The 22,627-nt window shown below is 47.5% G+C and overlaps 2 protein-coding genes across 6 annotated transcripts in view; one reads left to right on the forward strand and one right to left on the reverse strand.

The window, feature by feature from the left end:
• The first annotated feature begins 2,359 nt into the window (after positions 1-2,359).
• On the forward strand, positions 2,360-3,253 carry TMDD1 (transmembrane and death domain 1). Its single transcript, XM_069581948.1, has one exon. The coding sequence runs from the start codon at positions 2,360-2,362 to the stop codon at positions 3,251-3,253; it is 894 nt and encodes a 297-aa protein (XP_069438049.1).
• Positions 3,254-8,556: 5,303 nt separating this feature from the next.
• SCN8A (sodium voltage-gated channel alpha subunit 8) overlaps positions 8,557-22,627 on the reverse strand; it is a 122,996-nt gene continuing 108,925 nt past the window's right edge. For all 5 annotated transcript variants that reach the window (XM_069584349.1, XM_069584347.1, XM_069584348.1 and 2 more), the window contains 6 exons: positions 19,558-19,842; positions 17,725-17,778; positions 17,076-17,213; positions 15,974-16,078; positions 13,212-13,482; positions 8,557-10,618 (listed from right to left, as the gene is read on the reverse strand). In XM_069584349.1, coding sequence (XP_069440450.1) covers positions 9,471-10,618; positions 13,212-13,482; positions 15,974-16,078; positions 17,076-17,213; positions 17,725-17,778; positions 19,558-19,842 — 2,001 coding nt within the window. In that variant the 3' untranslated portion in view covers positions 8,557-9,470. The remainder of the gene's footprint in view (positions 10,619-13,211; positions 13,483-15,973; positions 16,079-17,075; positions 17,214-17,724; positions 17,779-19,557; positions 19,843-22,627) is intronic.

Raw genomic sequence — 22,627 nt, forward strand, 5'->3', positions numbered from 1 at the left:
AGGGCCGGGTGGGGACACAGTGTGTTCTAGTCTTTTAGGCCACTTGGGATCCTTCGTCCACCACCATCTGCCAATCCCCACACTGACAAGTCAGCATAAACTGGGACACAGAAAACTGGGGAGGAACATCTTGTTAAAAAGGCTCTATGGAGATACCCATGAGAGGTTTGGACCCACAACTGCCTGAGGACTTGAGTGTGCTCAGCAAAATGATCAAAAATGCATGGAAGGGGCAGGGAAGCAGGCCCCCTGGCTCCCACCGGCCCAGGCTTAAAGCCTATCCAGGGCTTTCAGGAGCCAAAGCCCGCCCATGGCCAGACTATGAAGCAGTTTCCGCTGGGAGAGAAACAGCTGGTGTGCCTGGGTATGAGGGCTCCAGCACAATGAACTACGGCTCAGTGAACCCAACCCTCTCGGCCCTTGGAGGTCCAGATCCCCCTTGCTCTCTAGTTGGTTTATTGCACACCTACTCTGTGTAGACAGCACTCAGGATACAGAAGTGGTTAAGTACAGCCTCAGTTCTGGAGAGCCCACATTACAGGATGGGAAAAGGTCAACAATGGATCATTTGAAAATACAGCTAGATAAAGCTGCTCAAGGAGAGACCTTATCAAAATTTTTATATTCTCGCATCTGGCACAGTGTTTGGTGCACATAGGAGACCCTGAATAAATGTTGACTAAATCCTTGAATTCACTTCTAGGAAGTGTCCTGATGGAGGATGCACAGGTTATTTCGAGAATGCCCAGGAAAGACCCTAACTCGTGGTGGTGGTGGTGGTGGTGGTGGTGGTATTGGTGCTGGGTCAGAACAACTTCCTGGACGGGTTTGGGTGGGTTCAGCTTGACAAAGCTATGGAAGCTGGAAACTGTACCATACCTGTGACTATAGTTACAGGAGCACAGAGTGAGGGCAAGAGTGAGGGGAAGGGAGAGGAACAATGGGGTTGCAAGGGTGCACCAGGAGGCTCTTCCATGGCCCTGAAGAGCTGAGGCTCCTCCATGAAGCCTGTGGGGGTGGGGTGGGGGGGTTAGTCACTGGTGGACAGGGACTGATTTGCAAGTGAAGAATTCACACACCAATTCAACAAATCTTTAACTGAACACCTGTTATGCACTAGTTGCTACGGGGACAACAGGTAGCCCTTATAGTCAAATGGGGTCGCTTCCCAGACAAAGTGGTAAAGAATCCACCTGCCAATGCAGGGGACGCAAGACAGATGGGTTCGATCTGTGGGTCAGGACGATCCTGTGGAGGAGGAAATGTCAACCCACCCCAGTATTTCCTGGAGGATCCCATGGACAGAGAAGTCTGGTGGGCTACATTCTGTGGGGTCAGAAGGAGTCAGACATGACTCAGCACACACACACAGTCAAATGGGGGAGACAGTATGAAGACGGAGCTGTAGGGTGCTGTGGGAGCAGATGGGGGCCAAGGGTGTGGGTGGGAGGCAGGGAGGGCATCCCAGAAAGGACTTGTCAGCTGAGGAGTGACAGGCAGAGCGGGGAGTGCAGTCCAAGACCTAAAGAAGCACCTGAGCTGAGCTTACTTGGGGAAAGGAAACGAGTTCAGTCCCCGTGTGTGGAGGCGGCATGGGGACTTGAGGACCACTTACCGTATCCAAACAGAGCATGAGGGTTTGGATGCACCTGCGGGAGGACAGGAAAGGGTGGAGTCTATCCATATTCAGTAGGTAATAAGGCTTCCCATGTTGGCTAGTGGTAAAGAACCCGCCTGCCAAAGTAGACATAAGAGACTTGGGTTCAACCCCTGGGTTGGGAAGACAACCACTCCAGTATTTTTGCTTGGAGAATACCGTGGACAGAGGAGCCTGGTGGGTTACAGTCCATGGAGCTGCAAAGAGTCAGATACCATTGAAGCAACAGCAAGCAGGTAATAAGAAAACTCGGGAATTGATTGGATATAGGAAATAAGGAGAGTAAGGGGTCTAAGGTGGAGGGTGAGGGGCGGTAAATGGGAATCAAGAGATGTTGGAGACCTGCTAAGTTTGACAGAAATAGGCCAGCCAGGAGGCCTCCAGCGGGCATTTCAAAAGAAGGGCCTGGGATCCTAGCCTCCAGTCCCCTTACCGATCCCTGGGTATTGAAAACTCACTTCAGCCCCCGGGGTTTTGTGAGATCCTCCCCTCTTGAGTCCTGTTTCTGGGTGTTAGGAGATCCTCATACAAGTTGTGTTGGAGGACCTCCTTCTCATCCCTGGATGCTTCCCCCGGCCCTAGTCCCTGGATGTGGGAACCTCCTTCCTGCCACCCGTCCCTGGATGTTGGCGCCCCTCCCCCGCCCGCGGGCATTCGGAGCTCCTCTCCCCACTGTCGGCGGATCGCAGTCACCGCCCGGCGATGGCGGCACGGGCTCCGGCGGGGGCCCTGGCGCTGGCGTTCTGGGGCTGGGCTTTGGCTCCGGCGGGGGCCGTGGACGCCATGGGCCCTCACGCGGCCGTCCGCCTGGCCCAGCTGCTAACCCCGGAGGAGTGCGGCCACTTCCAATCGCTGCTGAAGGCGCCGGAGCCGGACGTCGAGGCTGAGCTGGCCAGGCTTTCGGAGGACCAGCTGGCTCAGCCCGAGCCTGTGCCCACGTCGGCGAGGCCAGGCCAACGGCGGCGGAGGCGCGAGGCAGCGGGGAAGCCGGCGGCCGAGGCTGCCGACGTGTCCGACGGCTGCCGGGAGGGGCTGGCGGCCTGGCTGGCTGCCGAGGCCCCGTCCTTGTCGTGGGACCGCGTGGCCCGGGCCCTGCGGCGCAGCGGCCGCCCAGACGTGGCCCGGGAGCTGGGCAAGAACCTCCACCAGCAGGCAACGCTACAGCTGCGCAAGTTCGGGCAGCGCTACCTGCCCACAGCCGACGCCCCCGCTGTCCCCGCCCCGGCCCTGCGTTCCCGCCGCTCCTCGGTTCCCGAGCCCGACTGGGACAAGCTGGAGCTGATCGTGGAGCGACTGCCCCAGGGGCCGTATCAGCGGAGCCCCGCGGGCTGGGCCGGGCCGCTGGCTCTCGGCTTCCTCACCGGCTTCGGGGGGGCGCTGGGCGTCGGGGCGCTGCTCATCCTACTCATTCCGTGGATCACCGGCGGCGATGGCGACTGGGTGCGGCTGGGCAGCCCCCGGCCGCCCACCCCGCCCCTTCTTCGGTCAGCCAGGGCTCCTGGCTGTGGGGAAGCGGAACCACTCTTGACTGCAGAGCCGCTGGCGTCCCCGGCGGCCTGGGCTGCAGGCGGGGCCCATACCTCCTTGCCTCTGTGACCCCCGCTGTGCAATGGCAGCACAGACCTGGTGGCGCTTTTGACATATAAAAGTTACAAAATACGTAAAGGTGGGAACGACAGTTTATCAGTTGGTTGGAAATGACTGCATAGCCAGTGGGGCTGCCAGTGGAAGAGGAGGGGCTCAGGTGCCAGTCTGCCGGTTAGGGTAGGAGAGGCAGGCCCCCCCAATTCGTGTCAGCTTTAGTTGCTTCATCTTGCGCTTACTCTTCCACTAAGAGCTACCATTGAGCACTGTGTGCCAGGCCCTAGGCTAAGCAGTTACATAATTTGTTACCCTCTTTAGAAACCCAAGAAGGAAGATATTATCTACCTTACACATAAGGAAACTGGTCACAACTAGATAGTGGCATAGTCAGGTGTTTGAATGCAGAGCTCCTTTGAACCAAAAGTTTGAGCGCAGAGGGAATGATTTGTGAGCAGCAATGGAGCTGGGGAAAAAGGAGGACACAATGAGACGCAGAGCTTCAGTTTACTCTGAGGCCCTGCTGGAGCTGTGCCCACTTCCAGGGGTTGCTGCGCCCACTTCCAGGGGTTGCTGTCCCCAAGCTGCTTTCTCCACTCAGGCAAGGCCTCCTGAAGCTCTCCCTGGAGTCCCAAACTCTCCCTACCCACCTGAGTGGGTGGGGCACTGCCAGCCCCACTGAGGGAGCTGAGCCTGGGTGAGCCCCCACACTGACTTCACTCAGACTGTGCTCCCACCACGGGGAAGGACAGCAGATGCCCTGGGGTCCTGCTGGGTGGGCATCCCTGGGCCGAGGGGCTCTGGTGCGAGAGTAATGACAGAATGACAGGCCAGTCCAAGAGGAGAGTTGAAAACAAGATTGACGTAACCCTTTATTGCAAATTCTAAAGTAAAAAGATGTACAGTACAAAGTAAAATTGAAATTTCAGACTATAAACTTCCAATCCACTTATACATTCTCATTTCTCAAGCATTTCTGCCATTTCCGCATAAACGGAACAGGGAACAAGTCGAGTGGGTGAGGGAAGGAGATACAGCAGGGGTAAAAGAATTGTGTCTAGAACAATCACAAACCCCAGAAGCAAGTGAAAGGAAAGACATTTTCTCGACCTGCTGTCCTGGTGATGAGAAGCGGGGGTGGTTGGAGCAGTGCAGTTTAAAATGGCTCTCAGAATAGCAGCATTTATGGTACCATTTCATCTTCCGCAAGTCCAAGTAAATACTTTGCCCTTCCCTAGTGCCTTTGCCTCTGTATCTCAAAAAACACTTTACAAAACATTTAGTTAAAGCCTCACAACACCCCTGTGAGGTAGGTCAGTATTATTATCCCCATTTTACAGACGGGGAAACTGAGGCACAGAGAGGTTAAGTGACTTGCCCAAGGCCACACAGCGAGTCAGTGGTTGAGCTAGGGATGGAACACAGTTCTGTCCCTTTTCTGGAACCACTGGACCGCGCTCCCCTTTACCTATATACATTCTTCACACACACACACACCACACGTGCACACCTGCCCACCCCACCCCACTTAGCCTCTATGTACAGCAAACAGCAGTGGGGGGCAGGGGCAGGGGGTGCCTCAGGAGTGTTTTGACAGGAAATCTTGGTGCTCTTGGAAGGGGAATCCAAGAAAGCAGAATGCTGAGCCACAGCCCAGATGGCAAAACTTGGGCCCCTCCCCACCCAGACTCCCTCTTCTCTCCTGATGTCCCCCCTGGCTGGCTAGCTGCAGCCAATTCTTTAGGGGGTGGGGGTACCTGAAAATGAACGAAGCTTTTTGCAAAACTTTGGGCAACATCTGAGAAAAGAAAGAGGCATCATTACAGAAGATGCCCAGGACTCAGTCACTAAGTCACAACCGTGGCCATCTAACCTCCACAGCAGGCCTGGAGGCTGGGGGCCGAGAGGGGAGGATGGGGACTGACCTACCAGCCATCTCTCTCCAGAGCGGAGCTCCTGGAGCGGACTAGAGTGGGCACTTCAAAATCCTCCTGAGTGTTCCTGGACTGGGAGACGTGGCCTAGAGAGGGGTGTCCCCAAAGCGGGGCAGGGGTGGTGCCAATGAGACCAGCCGAGTCTGCTGGTTTATGGGTGGGGGAGATGGAGGGCAGGGCCCAGCAGTAGCTAGCAGAGTGGAGGCTGTTGGGCATTGTGCTCGCCCGAGCTGCGGGGCGTTGGAATGGTTTTCTTCTTAAAGTACTGGTGAAAAAGGCAGGAGTAAGGCCAGCCTAGCTGGGTTGGCTGGCATCATCTCTGGGGGATCTGCCGGGGGCGGTGAGGAACAGGTATCATGGGGCTGGAAGCAGAGGCCCAGCAGGGGAGGAATGCCACACACAGTGGGTGGGTGGGGACCTGGGGAGATCAGGACTTTGCTTTTCTCTCCAATCTTGGCTTTTTAGCCAGAACTTAGTGAGAAATCCTCATTTCTCTCCCTTTCGTTCCCCTCCTTTCCCCAAATGTGCTAAAGTCCCACTTCCCAGGTATAAACAATATTGGGAGGGTCAAGCAACAAACGCACACCAAGACAGGCTTCCCTTGTACAGTAAAAAGGGTTGTTTTTATTTTGTTTCCTTTTGCCTTATAGAAGTGATGTACTTTTCATCACGTCTTGGTTAGAGCAGTGCTGGCCTCCATGCATTCACTAATACACTAGTCTTTACTATTGGTCTTTTACAAGCTTACGTTGGTTGCAGCAAAAAATGAGAGAACTCTGGGCATTGCTGTTCCAGGGGCTTTGACCGGGAGTTTCTGTTAATCTCTCCTCAGTCAACTTCTGATGCCAAGAGTGGCTCATTCTGAGGGGTGGGTGCAAGGCAGCCGACTTGGGAAGTGCCTCCTGCTCTCGCCCTCGGCTTTAAATGACGGAGTCTCCTCATCCTAAGCAACGAGGAGCTTAAAGAAAAGAAGAGGGGAAAGTGTTTTTCACACACAAACCAGCAACCATGTCAGCTGCTGCTCGGTGGCTTTGGCTCTGCGTTTTAAATTAACAGCATCACACATGTCTTTTTGCTTCTTGTCCTTTTTTTACAGGTGGATTCTGGAGTATAAATACTGCACCAAGGACCTGGCTACAAAAAATAAATATTTATATCGTATTTATATATCTATATATATATGTGCAGTGATACTGTGGCTGCTGCTGCTTTTTGATTGGCTTCGTTAGTATTTGGCAAAGCGTTGCCACTTATCCACTGGGTGAAGACGTGCGAGAACGCCTTCACTGACTCAGTTCAATGCCTGTTAACTGCGGGTGTAAACTGCTGGTGATGGTGTCACTTACTACCAAAGAAGTGTGGAGGAGGGCGGGTGAGTGCGAGAGTGCGTGAACGAGTGGGTGGGTGGAGGGCCATCAGGTGAGGAGAAAGAAGGTGGGAAGAGTTTTTAGAAACAAACAGAAAAAGGTGAAACTTCAAATAGAGTGGAGGTGGCTTCTTCCCTATGAAGCTGGCTGATGGGTGTCAAGATACCAAGGCCTGTGTGTGTCACTGAGGAGATAGCCTGCTGGGTGGGGAGACCAGGGCCTGGGGGAAGGAAAAAAGGTCAGAGCTCAAAAAATCTCATTAATATGCTCTAGTAGCTTAATGACATCACTAGCACGAGCACTTGGAGGACAGAGCGGGATCTTATAGCTCTGTGGCCCATCTCAAGACCTAAGAACAAGAACAATTATGAAGTTTAGCCAAATCTTGCATAGAAGTGGTTAGAATTTATTGCACATTGGAACAAAAATATATATATTTTTTTGTTGTTTTGGAAAAGACCATTAGCGATAAAAAATTTTTTGTCTGTCTGTCTGGTTTGGGGATGTACATTGGCTGACAGCATCTAAATTCTAAGAAGAAAGAAAAGTATAAAAAATAAAAATAAACATGACAATGGCATAAGCCAGAAGCCATTTCCTATTTAATAAGTTAGTACTTTGTATTTACAAAAAGGCATGCCAATAAAATAAAATGATATATTACAGTATTTATAATTCTCTTAAAAAGAATAACCACACGTCAGCTTCTGTTTTGTGCTGTTTACGATATAGCCTGTACATGTTACTATACATTCATCCTAGCAGTTAGCAGGGTCACTGAAGAAAATGCCTTTCCAACCTGGAATCGGGTGTAGTACAAAAAGTTCTACAGATGATGTCGCAGAAGCAGGCTTCTGAGAACTGGACAGAGTTTCTAGTGGTCCAGCAAGATAGAAAGCTCTGCTTACTGACTGGCTGTGGTTTGTTCTATGCAAAACTAGTCAGGTGGACTGTGAAATTACATCCAAAGTGCTCCTACTGCAAGGCCGATTGGTGTGTCTGACTACGGGTTGTTTTTTCCCCTCTACCGTATGGTTCAGGAAGAATTCATTTTGATTTGGTTTGCATGCTGAAGTCTCTCCTCATTCTTTGAATCGACTTCCGGACACATTCACCTGCAGCATCTTAGCTCTGAAATCTAGTCATCGGATGAGAAACCCCTGGACTAAGAACTCTCTTCCCGGAAGTGGGAGATAGAACAGAAGCTATGATGCTCCCCGCCAAAGCCACCCTCCAATGACAATGTGCAGGTCGCTAAGCAGATGGCGAAACTGGCTGAAAGGGAATGTGCTGGGGGAAGCTGGAAGTTCTTAAGGATTCATATTAAATCGCTTTCTCATGAGAACCAGTGCAATAAAGAAATCAAGTGGGCTGGGTTCAGAGGCGGCTCCATCTCTCCTGAGGTCCCACCAGTGACCATCTATTCTAAGAAGAAATGAAAGAAACCACAGCCATAGCTCTGTGGGTAAAGGAAGCCCTACATGGTGCAAGAATGTGACGCAGGCAAGAGGAACCGTGCAGCGACTGAGCTTGTGACAACCACTCCATGGAAGAGAGAGGCCCGCTCGGAATATCTAAACCCCTCTCCATGTGGACCCCAGCCCGGAGAAAGCCACAATGCAGAAGGACATGATACTGATGAAGTGAGCACCCCTTTACCCCCAACGAAAGGTGGTTTTAAGTTCCCCAAATGACCTTCTAGAGATAACATGCTACTCTGAATAGCACTTTTATCTCTACCCCCAAAAAGTGTCAGTTCTCCAGTATGAAGGCTAAACAATCATCATAAATATTGCAAGATATAAATGAAAAAAAATTTTTTGATTTTTGTTTTTAGCCCTAAGATTTGGTTTTACAGTGACATTAATACAAGCCATTCGAGATCAAAGTTTCCCCACGTACGGGACACAGAGCAGCATTAAAGAGTTCATCTTTCAAAATGTGCAACAATGGCTGTATGTTAGAGATGTCTGTTAAACATATACACACAACGGATCCATCTGCTTGTTGGACTGGGTTTGTTTTTTTTGTTGTTGGTGGTGGTCAATTGGTTGGTTATGTTTCCCTACCCAGAAGGTGTACGAAAGACTTCTAAGAATTCAGAAAGAATTGCAGCGGGCATGGAATGCTTACCATTTTTTCTCCAAATACAGTGAACGGTGCAGGGCTGGGTCCTGTCCAAAGGCTGACCCAGTGCAGGGGACAGGGTTAGTAGTGTCCTGTGGTGTATGGTTCTCATGCATGACTCCTGATCACGGCATGCCATCATGCAAATCATTTCTACGCATTGAACGAACACAATGTTTGGAATCGGCCTGAGCAAGTCCTCCTCAGCCTGAAGAAACCTGATTGTTTTCCCCCACCCATCTCCAAACCACGTGAAGCCCATGTGGAGAAGATGCGGCTTTATGTCAAAGAAACTGACAAGTAAATGACATGGGCTAAATATGAGTGTGTGTGTTTTTCCTTTTTGCTGCTTAGCTTAACTAATGTAAGAATGCAAATAGAGTTTGCATGAACAAACAAACTTTTAAAGTGATGCTTTCTGCTTCTGAGAATCAACAAAATGAAAAACAAACAAAAAAAAAATCCATCTGGCTGCAACGGAAATGCACTGGTCCCGGCAGCCTCACCTCTGTTTTATGTATCCTGTTAGTTTTGTCCTAAGTTGCATTGACTGATGTGGAACATGCAGTAACCACCTGCCCAAGCATTAGAAAATCTGTGAGTCCAGGGAGCAGGGTCCTTTGCCCTTGGCAGGTCACTGCTCAAGATGCAACCATGGTACGTGGTAAGCAGACTACGTTTGGTATAGATCTTCGGGATAAAGTGTCTCCACAGCTGTTCTGCATTGATAATATTCAGGAAGTTTGTAAACAATCTTTCACTTGCAAGTTTTAAGTCTGTACAATGTTGAATTTTTGCTTTCCTCTAACACTTGGATTCTCTGACCTCTTTTTGTCTTTTGGCTCTTTCCCTTCGTCCTTCCTCCGCCCGTTGCTGTTTCTCCTTCTCGGGTTTAGTCACACTGTCATAGGAGGGGAGGGAGGCTGTGGATGGGGTGCTCTCTTTTTTCTCCCGGTGGGTGCCTCCATTCTCCAGCTTATTGGAAGTTGTCTTTTTGCAGATGAAGCCCCGCCTGGCTAAATGTCCCCGGTAGGCGCGCTGCAGGACCACTGCTGATACCTCTTCCTGCTTGCGCCGCAGCGTGGTCGTGATTGGCTCATAAGACACTTTGGAAGGATTGGACGCCACGAACCTCTCCTCCATCTGTTGCCGAAGGATGTCCAACTCCCCGCTATCTCCCAGGACCCGCTTGGTGAAGGCAAAAAGGATGTCCAAGCAGTGGATGCGATCCCCGCTGACCATTGGCAGATCCATGGCGATGAGCTCAATGGTGTTGGGCTTGGGCACGCGGAGAGGATGCTCCAGGGCATCTGCAAAGTCTGCCAGCTTACAGTACTCGATGAACTGGGTGGCATCGGGGTCGAACTTCTCCCAGATCTCATAGAAGGTCTCAAAGTCGTCCTCGCTCAGAGGGTCTGCGCTTTCCTCTGTGGCTACGCTGAAGTTTTCCAAGATGATGGCAATGTACATGTTCACCACAATCAGGAAGGAGATGATGATGTAGCTCACAAAGAAGAAGATGCCCACTGAAGGGTTCCCGCAGTCTCCTTTAAAGCCACTCCCTGGGTGCTCCTTATCCAAATTGCAGTCAGGGGGGCGGTTTAGGATGGGCAGCAGGAGGCCGTCCCAACCAGCCGACGTGGTGATCTGAAAGAGGCAGATCATGCTGTTGCCGAAGGTCTCAAAGTTGAACATGTCATCAATGCCAGCCTCGTGCTTCACGTATGCAAAATTAGACATCCCGAAGATGGAGAAGATGAACATGACGAGGAAGAGCAGAAGGCCGATGTTGAACAGGGCAGGCAAGGACATCATTAAGGCAAAGAGCAGGGTACGAATTCCCTTGGCGCCTTTGATCAGACGCAGGATGCGCCCAATTCGGGCCAATCGGATGACTCGGAAGAGGGTCGGGGAGACAAAGTATTTCTCAATGATATCAGCCAGGAACATTCCTAAGAAGGGGGACGGGAGATATGTTACTGAGATGCCCTTTCTCTTTACTTACGTCACCTGGCACTATGGAACCCTTAACTTCAAAGGACTTTATAGAGTGAGTGCCTTACCAATCAATCTGAACTCTCATAATAGAAAACATTTTCTCAAAAGAAAGTCACATTTTTCAAACATATAGAAAAGCAGAGAAAACAACAGAGACCATGTCTGCTTCCACTCATCACCCCCAGAAGCAACCACTATCCTGCAGGTGGCAGTGACACCACAGGCTCTTCCTTCAGTGTCCTCTCCTGCTGTGGAGACCCCCCCATGAGCAAGTGTGAGCTTCAGCCCACAAGAGACTTCATTTAAATAAAGAAATATTCCCCTAATCCTGGGGACTCATAAACACTGGGGCAGTGAACTGCAGAAGACTTAGTTGAAGGTTTTATGCTAGGAAGGAATCTTAACGCTCAGGAAGGGACAAGGTGCAGGAAGTGCAGAGGAGACAGACGTGTTGGGGTCTTGTCTGGAGCTAGAATCTCGGGAGGCATTTGAACTTTCAAGAAAATCTACCTCTGCTGGGACCCAAGAGGACTTTCTCAGCTCTCCTCTTTTTACCTCTCAATTAAGTCATAACCAGTGACCTTAAGAAGTCAGGTAATGCAGGTGATGTTTGCATTCCATATATGATGGAGAGGAGGCTTCAGAGAGGAGACGATGCCCGAGTAAGGTTTTGTAAGACAAATGTTTTATTGTGCCAGAGAAAAGTGGGGAGAGATAAGTAGGCAGCTATCTAGGCAGTGGAGTCAACTTTTAAGAGGTTCTCTAGGAGGTGCCTACAAGACCCAGTGCTGGGCTTCCCTGGTGGATCAGACGGTAAAGAATCTGCCTGTAACACAGGAGACCTGGTTCAATCCCTGGGTTGGAAAGACCCCCGGAGAATGGAGTGGCTACCAATTCCAGTATTCCTGCCTGGAGAATTCCATGGAAAGAGGAGCCTGGCAGGCTGCAGTCCATGTGTTGCAAAGAGTCGGACACAACTGAGTGACTAACCCTTTCATTTTTCACTTTCTACGAGGTGCCAGGGTAAGTTTTACCCCAACGCCTCTTAATTTAAAAAGATTTTTTCCTACACTTTTGTTTCTGAACAAATTAATGATATTAAAAAAAAAATCCCAAACATCAAGAGAAACACTTCTTCCTACTTATTTTCAAGTACCATCTGAAAATAGGGGGCATGGTTTGATCTGTGGGTTTTCCATCCCACTCAGTGATGGGTGGGCAGAAAAAGTTCAAGAACAGTGGTCAAGGGCAGCATTATCCAAAGTGTGTTTGGTGGGAGGTTTCGAGTGTGGAGCTGAGGCCAGGGGCTGGGCTTGCTCGCTCATCAGCTGCATGTCTTAGTAATTGCTCTGTGCCTTGGTTCCCCAGGATATTTACAGGGCTGTTGTGATGACTACATGAATTAAAACATGTAAAGCACTTAGAATGATGACTGGCACAGAGTATATCCCACTGAAGTTTGAGAAACATTAGTATTACTTGAAAACAGGGTGTTGTGATTGGATAAAGGTGGGACGGCGTTTTAAACAGAATTCTTTACTCCAAGGCTTCCAAGCGCCTCCTGTGAGCTAATGTGCCCTGTGACCCTCTGAAGGGAATGCAATGTACAGTGTTGCCCAAAGTAGTTTCATCATGGGATTCTTTCCTTGAGGAGAAATATGTGAGATTGCACAACACATTTTTGGACATGGTGCTCTGGAGGACAGAACTAGACAGTGGGAGGAGAGTTGCCTTCCGGTGCCCACAGTCACCACCTCAGCTCTGGGACCGGTTCCCTGTCTCGGGCACTCTGGCTCGAGTCACACCCGCCTGGGACCAAGGCAGCGTGGCATCATTCGAGAAGACTGTGAGGAAGGCAGGGAAATTTTGAGGAGGGTGGTCAGTAGGACAGCATTTCCGCTGCCTGCTAGGACACCAGCCCTTCCAGGCCCTTTGTTGGTTAAAACAAATGCCACAAAGTCACTGTTAAAAACCAACTTGAGTTCTGTCTCTGCCACCTCTGAGTTGAGTGACTCCGGACATCTTCACAGCAATGATAATAAAATACCTTGATTCCTGGGCTGTCATAATGAGATAACACAAGTGAAGAAACTCTCAAACTACTTGGCACCATAAAATTGTAGTACGTGAGTGTTGGCAACAGCGAAAACTGTTAACACAGCCATCATCACCAGAATTCTCATTAACATCCAATGTAACAATCTCTTACCAGGACTTTTTTCACGATATACTGCTACTGATAGATTTTAAAATACAATTTTTTTTTTTTACACCTTCCCTGTTAGAATGTAAACTCTTTGAAAGCAAGAACCAAATCTAATCTTTTCCCCCTCTTCAACCACAGAATTTAGCATCCAAGACTTCCGTGAACACTCACAGCAACTCGCTGACCCATGTCAGCGATGTGGGGCAGACCCACAAGACGACTCAGGGCACCATGGATGTAACCCTGCGGGCCCCTCGGCCCCGTGTCGTTCGCTGCACTCCCAGGAATCCCATCCTCAGGGTCAGCCGGGTCCCTTCCCCCGCCCCTCCTGCCCCACTCACCCACAATGGAGAGGATGACCACCACGAAGTCGAAGATGTTCCAGCCAATGGTGAAGTAGTAGTGCCGCAAGGCAAACATTTTGAGCACACACTCACAGGTGAAGAAAATGACGAAGACCAGGTTAATCCAGTAGAGAATGTTCTCCATCTGCTTGCTCTGAGTATCTGTCTCCACCATCATCGTCACCATGTTAAGGCAAATGAGCATCATGATAACAATGTCGAAGGCTTGTTGAGTGACAAAATCAAAGACGATCCCCTGGATTTTGTTCTGGGTGGGGAGGGGGGAAAGACAGAAAAGGCTTCTTGAAAACCTTCCCCAGCAGACTGTGGAAGCTGCCCCCCTGTGAATCCAAGTTCTCTCTGCTTTCTCGGTTGCAGTGCTGGCCAGCAGCAGGAGATGGACAAAGACCACCGTCAACGTTCCCTCATCAAGAGCTCTTCGAAATCACCACTCTTTTCTTTATGCCAGCACATGCTTCTGTCTGCCTTCCTGCCTCTCCAGCTGTCCCTTTTTGGTCTCATTTGCTGGCCATTTCTGCTCTCCCTTCATCTCTTCTTTCTTCCCTGGAGAGCTCATGTGCTATCTTTTCCTACTGCTCACACAGTACCTCTATACTTAGTTTCCCAAGTGTTTTCTCGTCCCGCTTGTATCTTTCCTCTGAACTCCTGGGCTGTTTGCTCGGCACTGCCTAAGCATCTCGAGCTCAACAAGTCTTTTCTCTCACCATCCCCCAACTTGCTCCTTTCTCACTGCGATTATTCATCCAGTATCTAAACCAGAAATCTAAGGGTCATTCTTGCTCTTCCTTTTCCCTCATCCCTCATCCGATGCACTGCAGGCCCTATTGATTCTTCCTTGAATTCACCCAGTTCCTTCCATTTCTGTTGCCCTAAGCCACCAGTCTTCCCTCTGGACCTCTAGAAGGGTCTCCTGACTGGTCTTCCTGCTTATTCTCTTGCCCTTATACAACACAGTCTCCACACAGTGGCAAGTGTTGATTGCTTAGAAATGGATCACATCCCTCTCCTACTTAAAACTTCTCACCGGTTTCCCATCAGGCTTGCAACAGCATTCCCGTGGTTAACCTGGTTTAAAAGTGCCTTCCACAGTCTGGTCTTGCTCACCTCACACCCCCTCCTCTAGTCCATCACCACCTGGCCACACTAGTATTTCCCATCTTTAAGGCCTCATTTTCTTTTCCAGGATCTCATTCCCCGGCATTCTGACTCCTTTTCATCCGCTCAAATAGACCCAACTCTGTTGGAAGAGATCCTCCACGCCAGGCTTCCATTATTTTCTAACATGGCCCTTCAGTGCATTTTTTTTTTCCTCACAACGTTCCACATTTTATAATTAGTTGGTTACTTATTTATTATCTATAGCTCCACTATACTGTAAGCTCCATGATGGTGGTGTCTAAATTTTATCACTTTTTGCCTAGCGCTTGGTACACAGTAGGAGATCTGTAACTATTTGTGGAATAACTATTAACACTTCCTACCACACTGAGCATTTCTATGTTAGTGGGGGAGAAAACACACGCAAGGTCCCATGTACAAAGAACTGAACAGAGCTTTAGAAACGTCGGCCTCTTCTATTCCCTTTGGCCACACTTCTATCACACTGTGGAAACTAACATCAAAGAAATATAAAAAACATTCTCTTTCTTAAGAGCTCCCTGATTTTTTTGGGTACCTAGGCACTTAAGCATATGCTTGTTTTTAGGATTACTTAACTTGGTGGTTTTCACACTGTTCTGCAATGAGGAAGGGCTTTCCTCGCCCTCAGAAACTGGGGAGAGGAGGTCGTCAGGAACAGGGTTTGTGGGGCTAAGTCAGGAAAAGGCTCTCAGACACCCATTCTTGTTTTTTGCTCTTCTCAGAAAGCTGGCCCGAACCTGGGACTCCCATTCTTGACTCAACAAAATACCTCCACTTTTACAAATTAGGTTGTCAGGTACGCTTTTAAGAGTTCTGCTGTAGGTTTTTAAAATTTTATTTTAAATAAAAGTTACAGGAGATGGAACTTTGAGCCTGGCTTTTGGGGGTCATATCCCACCTAGCAGGGTGTATGACTTCAGGAACACAGCATCTCCTTCTCTGAAGCAAGAGGACAATCTCCAACACAAGGGCCATGCAGAATCCCTCTCCCCAAGTCTGTTTTACAAACTTCCCTAGTTTCACCCTCTCCTGCTCTCACAGGAGCATTTCTTTCACTTTCAGGCACATGCCTGGAAAGACTTACTTGTTAAGGAGAGCATGGAGAAAACAATGACCAAATCCTGTCCTGTACTTATAGGAGAGATCGGCTTTCACTTCACATTCTGCTGTTAGTTTTTAGGTGGTCTCTTAAAACAAACATCTCTCTACCAGAGTGAGAGCCAACGTGGTCAACATGCTGATTCTGTTGCCACTCGAGGAAGGCTCTGAGAAAAGGCTGGGTGCAAACACAAAGGCCACCCCGTACCATAACCCGTCTTCCCTTTTCCTCAGATCTCTTCATTTTTGGCCGCTCCGCGTGACTCACAGGGTCTTAGTTCCCTGACCAGGGGCTGAACCCGAGCCCCTGATGGTGAAACCACAGAGTCCTAACCACTGGACAGCCAGGAAATTCCCTTCCTCACATCTTGTGGATGGACAGCGAGGGGAGGACTGGAGGGCACAGGCCGCCCCTCATCTGCCCCCTCCTTTCTTTGCAGTAACTCTGCCGTGTCTTCATATGGAGTCCCACCTGCCCTGGGCCGGCACAATGAACTCACCAGAGGGCGGGGGATGGGCTTCTGTGGCTTCTTTGAGCCCAGCTTTTTCATGGCATTGTAGTACTTCTTCTGTTCTTCGGTCATGAAGATGTCCTGACCTCCAAAGTAAAGGAGGGAAAAAGAGAATGTGCAATTACAACTGGCTCTTACTTGCTGTAGGTGCAGCCCTGAGAACCCGGAAGGCCTTACGCCCTTCACTGTAAACCAGGGATCCCCCTCTTCACTGTAAGCCAGAGGTCAGTTTAGCTAATGGCTGTCCCAGAGTGAGGAAGGCCTGACAACTATTCTAACTCAAAAATATACCTGTCTTTGGGATTTCTGAGACCTGCTAGGAGATCGGAAGGAAGGGAGGAAGAAAACAGACTGACCGACCCTCAGGAAAGGGCACATCTGAGAGCCATGATTCTAAACACAGCTTCATAAGTTTTAGGGGGGCCTGCTTTCCTAATACAATTCTTGAAAAAGACATTTTAAAATGAAAAGATTTTCAAGTCCTAGCTAGTGGCCCATTTCCGACAACAGCAAAAATTTAGAAATCTTGGTGGGAGCAATTTGAGAAGTTCCTTGGAGTCTGTTGGGACAGACTTGATTTGGAAAATGAACAAGAGCAATCTTTCCAATTTGCTTTAGAAAAAGTGTTAACCATCTGGGACAAGTGAGGAAGTGAGCTTTCCAAGGTTGATCTCTCAAATCCCAATGTGCTGGTGGTCCAGGGAGGAACAAAGATAATGACAAAACGAGACAGTTTCTACTTCTAACTAAAGCTGCTCATCTGCTGCTTTCCTTTTCAGCTGTTGCTAGACCCTCTGGGACCCAACCTCCCTCTGGTGGGAAGTCAAACCCAGTAAAGAGCCTCAAGAATTGCTAGTAAATTTGGTACCAGTAAATTGCTGGTTTGGTGTAACAAGTGTGGAAAACCTCACACTGCAAAATCCAGCAGAAGTCAACGAGCTGGCTGGGGCTAATGTACTGTGGGGCTGTGCCACAGTGATGTCATGATGTGGATTCTAAACAAAGAGGAGTTTTTCTCCAGACAGAGGGACAGAAGCGCCTCTCGTCTGGGTGGACCTCTGGCCGCTGGCAATGCGGGGAGGAGACCTATCTTTTTCTTTTGTTGATTGAAGTTATCAATGATGACACCAATGAACAGGTTCAGGGTGAAGAAGGAGCCGAAGATGATGAAGATGACAAAGTAGATGTACATGTAGATGTTGTCCTCATACTTAGGCTGCTCATCAGGCTGTCAAAGGACAGGAGAGAAGAGAGAGAGAAGAGAGAGTCAGCTCCGAGCTTGGGGGATCAGATAGGAGATTTTGACACGGCAAGGCCATCAGCTACATCAACCACTTGAGCCACTGAGCAAGCTGGGGTGGGAGCCCTAGACTCTGTCTGCTTTTCCACACTGGCAGGTCCTGCCCTGAGAAGGTGTTATTCCTGCCAGGACATAGGTGGAAAACATGCAGACTGGTAGGGGAAGGAGAAGGGAGGGCTGTCTGCGCGGAGCCACACTTAGTTCAAATCAGCACTGAGGAGGAGACAGCTTCATGAGGGTCAGGTGAAAGCCAACAGCCTAACCATCTGGAGCCACTGAAGAGAGTGATTGATAACTCACTGAGAGGGGGAAAGTGATCTATAATCAATAAGACAAGCAGTAACTGTTCTAACCCTCTCTCTCTCTTGACTGAGCTTCACCATGCCATGAGCTTTCTAATCATGTAAGAAGGTTGTGATCTCACCAGGTATATCCTTACCTTTCGCGAATCTACAGCTGCATACATGATGTCCATCCAGCCTTTGAAGGTTGCCTGGCAAACAGAGTCAGCCATTAGACTGTGCCTGTTAGCGGGTGGGTGGGTGGGAGTCTAGGTAGGGTTGAAAAGGCATGCTTAGGTTCTGTGAGAACACAAGTCAGGGAGTTTGGGTGCAGCCTCATGTGCACACAGAATTTTCCTGTTTGTTAATACAGATCCCATGGGAGCTTCGTCTAAGTCCCTGAGTATAACATCAAAGGCTGGCAAAGAAACGTGTTGACAATGGTAGTTGAGTCCATACTTTTACAAAAGGTCTCCAGAATGAGTCTAAGAAGGTTGCCTAAAGCAAGGGCAAACTCATATTTATGAATGGCAGGGATCTACTGATGTTACTTAGAACTTACCCCTCTTCCATGAAGGAGTCATTTTTTACAATGGTGTTAAACAAGTAATGGGGGTTTGAAAAACTCATAGTTGCACTAAGAAAAAACCTCAATCAGAAATTTTCCCTCTTAAGTAACACATTTACCTACTGTAGTGGCAATACTGGCTTTATCCTAGGCAGCCCCTACTCAGTTCTCCCACTGTGCCTAACCTGATCTTGGAAACTAGTATGGGTAACCAATTTAACAGCCTCCAAGTTTACCATTTATTTTATATTTTATTAACTCAACCAGATTCTAAGTTTTCTCAGGGCCTGGGCAGTTCTTTATTCATCTGATGGCCCTGGTAATGCCCAAGCACAGGGCCTGGCATATGGTGGGGACTCAATACAAAGTTTGGCCAGCTAATGGGCACTGGTTTCTTGAAGCTGCTCTAATTCTGGTTCGATTTGTGAGTCCAATTATTTGAACTGGGACAGAATAGCTAAAGAGCTGTGGAATGGGATAAACCACTGCTCATGCCATTAACTCTGCCTCCTTCTACCAGCTAACAGTGAAGAGTTGACTATACTCAAGGCTGAGTTGAGCGCTTCACCTGGACGATCACATTTAATACTCCCAGAAACTCTATGGTGTAGAAGCAGTTGTAATAGTAACACAGAAACATAATAGCAAACTATTAATTAAGCATGTGCTTGCTGTGTGCCGGGCATTGTGCTAGGGAACGTTAATAAATCACCGTGAATCCTCTTAACCACCATGCAAAGTATTACTATCCAAATTTAACAGATGAAGAAAAAGACTCAGGGAGATTGAGTAATTTGTCCAAGGTTACATATCCGATAAACGTCAGAGTGTGGCTCAAACCTACATCTGATTTCAAAGCCCAGGAGTTTTCATTGCACCATACTATCTTGTCAAACACTCCAAAAAACTGGCCAGAGAGAGAAAACTAGACGTGATGAGATGCTTCATTTCTTGCTGTGATACACTGAGACCTTTATCTGTGGTTGAGATGATACAGTGGCAGCATCATAGCACCGTCATATTGTCATATTCTTCAATTAACTCTAGCATAGCAGTAATATGGGATTGCTCTGCTCCATCAAAATTGCCCCCTTTTTTTCTTTTTGGTCTGTGACTTACCTACTTTCTCTTTAACTATATACTTCTGGAGAAAGAAGGTGATCTCTCTGCAACCTTACTGTGTTGCAAGAACCCTTATTTGTGGCTAAGCAGAACTCAAATTCTGAGCACAATGACAGATTCCCTTGACTGAGGTCTTAGAGACCTCACAGTACTCAGGAGAGGTGTCTCCCTGGAACTGCTTTGGGAAATGACAGTGACCCCCAACCTAAGAGCAACCCTGATTCTGGACATAGGGTTGAAAAAGAACGAAATGAGATTTCTGCTGGCCGTCCAATTCTCACAGGACTGAAAACAACCTTACCACTTGAAGAAGCGCCAGATATCCTGCCCCAACATTGTCAAAGTTGATCTTCACGTTCTTCCACCTGATTTCTGTGTTGTTCCCCTCCATGAGCTTTTCACACTCTGTCTTATTGTTGACATCTTCAATTTCAAATCGGATCTCAGAAGACTCATTAAAGCAATAGTGGTACTTCCCCGCAAACAGGTTAACTCCCATGATGCTGAAAATCAGCCAGAAGATGAGACACACCAGCAGCACATTCATGATGGAGGGGATGGCGCCCACCAAGGCATTCACCACCACCTGCATTGGAAGGGGGAGGTTTGCTGAGTGTCGGCAAGAAGTACAGGCACGCGCACTCTTTTGATTTCCAGGAGGGGAATGACACTGTGTGGCTTGTTATGACTATTGTTCCCTTTGGAATTAGGGTAATCAGATCCATAAACAGGACCAAAAGTTTGTATTTCTCTGAAATACACTTTGGGGAATTCTAAAAATTCCTTATTTTATTGAACACAAATTCCCCTGCCCAAGCTGACCTAGGTCTCTCACCTAAGCACCAATCTGGGACCGAAAAAATCATTTCATTGTCTAGTCTTCCTTCTTACCAACTCATGAAATACGGCCCTCACAGGACAATTGGAGTGATTTCTAGCTTGCCAGCTGCCTTTCCACAGGCATTCCCCCTCTGCAAATCAAGGTGAGATTGTTCAAAATCACAGAGAACTACCCTGAGGGGTTAGCAGTGAATCACTCGACAGTACGTAAAGTCTCTTTTATGACTAGGCAAGGCCAGTTATCTTATTTCAGGCAAGAGCTGAGCATGCATCATTTTGCAGGCTCAAGAAAAAAAAAAAAAAAAGCTATATTCCCTCTACCAAACAGTATAAAATAAAATCTGAACAGTTGTGTTTTTCACGCAAGGTTCATTATTCTTCTTTAGTCTTTTTATTTTTCTGACTTTGCAGGCTTCTCAGTCTAAGCTGGCCCCTGCTTGGCTAATCCTGATATCTCTCTGGTCAATCCCGGGTTTGACTTGACTCTTCACAATGTACTACTGGAAAAAGGGTTTTTGGAGAGTTTCGGGTTAGATCACTGTTCTTCAAAGCCCCCAAACTGGCTTTTGTCAAAAATCACTGACTACAGTAGACTCAGGAATGAAAAAAAAAGGTAAAGAAGTCCCATTAGGAATCTAAGTTTCTGGGTTGTTTTTAACTTTGCTTCATACCTCAGACAAGAAGAGCTAGACAGTACTTCCACTGTTGTAGCAGTTTTCAGTAGAGGAGTTCAAAGTGCTTACAAAAATAGCATTTCAGGTAGTGGGACAGAAAACAATGCTGGCGATCATTCCTGCCCTGATTCTTACTTGCTGTTGTCTTAAGCAGGACTGCTAAGGCCCAGAAAGGTGACCCTGAAATGGGAAGCATGTTTCTTTTCTTTTCTAGCATCCTTGGAGGGTAAGTGGAGTTAAAATAGAGATCCTGGATATAAACAAACTCTACTCATGTTTTATTAGAAGGTGACAAGAATCACCAAGCTCCTGCATCCGTTTTTCAGTGTAAGGAAGAAGATAGGATCCGCTGCCAACCAGCACAGGACCAGAAGGGCTAAAAGGGCCGTGCTGTACAAAGAACACCAGGGGGCAGCTCTGGGCTCTAGTTTGAGCCTGATCAGGATCCGATTTTCCTCTTCTGTTGTGCCTTAGATTGTAATGCCACTCTTTGGAACCTGTGGCTGAGAAGAGCTGTCTCTTCTGTCCTGTATCAGAAAGGCAATGATACTCTGCTAAGGAGTCACTCTACCTTAAAATAATTAGTTTTGTGTTTCTCCAATTCATGTATGAAGGCCTTTAGACTGAGAGGCAGTTATTTCTTAATTCTTAGACCAAGAAATCTCTTTTAGATCTAATAGTTTTGTCCTTAGAATAAAATTACTATACTTCCATTCTTCATCACTTTGAACAAGGAGAGCCAGGATATCTGAAATCTGGAAACTCCCCAAGGTTATTTTTGAGAATGATACTCATATTTACTTATGTTACCAAATCTGTCAGGTGATCAGACTTGAATTTAATCTCCTCTTTCTATAGCTGTTCACCCTTTGATGGGAGCACTACGAGGCAATGAGATGTGCAAAAGAACAGGCAAAAGGAGGATGACCTACAAATGAAATAACTATTTCTCTAAAGTAGGAGAGTAGGTTATGTAAAGTTTCAAAAGCTCCAGTCTATGTGACAGCATTTTGCAGCATAGCTTGGATGAGAGATGATGACCTTCTATTAGACCATCACAGGTCTGCAATACGGAAGTTGGTCCCCAAAGATCTGAAACCTAGAAATCTTGCTTTTTATATCAATTCAGAATATACCTATTCCAGGAACTCTTCTGGCCACCTTAACCTGGTCTAACCTGTCCTGCACGGTGTCTGTGTCTTACAGTCAAGTATGGGGTAATTGCAGCAGGGAAGAATAATCAGCTACTTTCACTTTTATACTCACGGATCTGCACAAAGGAATCGATACACAAAAGTATTTACTGGGTGTTCTGTGATACATAGGATGTAGAAATCCCTTAAAGTCTAATGTGTACTTAAAGATGTAAATGTGCTTTCACTTATAATGAAATGCACTTTCATTATAACCAAAGAAGAACTTAGCTTCATTTCATGAGTAAAACAGTAAAGAGAATTGATGACATTTCTAATAATTCTTCCTTGTGAACTTTAGCTAATATTCTCAGCAACCAAAGAGCAAGAAAGTATGCTTTCTTATTTTAACTCTTACACTACAGATATATATATATATATATATATATATATATATATATAAATGACAACTTAAGTTTCCAAGGATAGTTTCATAATGAATTGGATCTCCTCTTCTGCCCTCTAATGGCTCAAATTACTCTATATTGTTTTTAATTATGATGAAATTCATTATTTTTAAAGGTCAGGTATACAAATATTACTTAAAGCTACGATCTAGCAATCTATAAAGCTACTTTTTTCAATAGAAGTTTATCTTTAGCAATTGATACAAATCTCATTTAATTGATGAAAAACTCCAACATGTACTAATTCTTTCAGCATT

The sequence above is a fragment of the Ovis canadensis genome, chromosome 3, assembly GCF_042477335.2.
Source record: "Ovis canadensis isolate MfBH-ARS-UI-01 breed Bighorn chromosome 3, ARS-UI_OviCan_v2, whole genome shotgun sequence".
In the NCBI taxonomy this organism is placed as follows: Eukaryota; Metazoa; Chordata; class Mammalia; order Artiodactyla; family Bovidae; genus Ovis; species Ovis canadensis.

Coding starts and splice junctions, on each gene's coding strand:
- TMDD1 (XM_069581948.1), top strand. CDS start 2,360: ATGGCGGCACGGGCTCCGGCGGGGGCCCTGGCGCTGGCGTTCTGGGGC.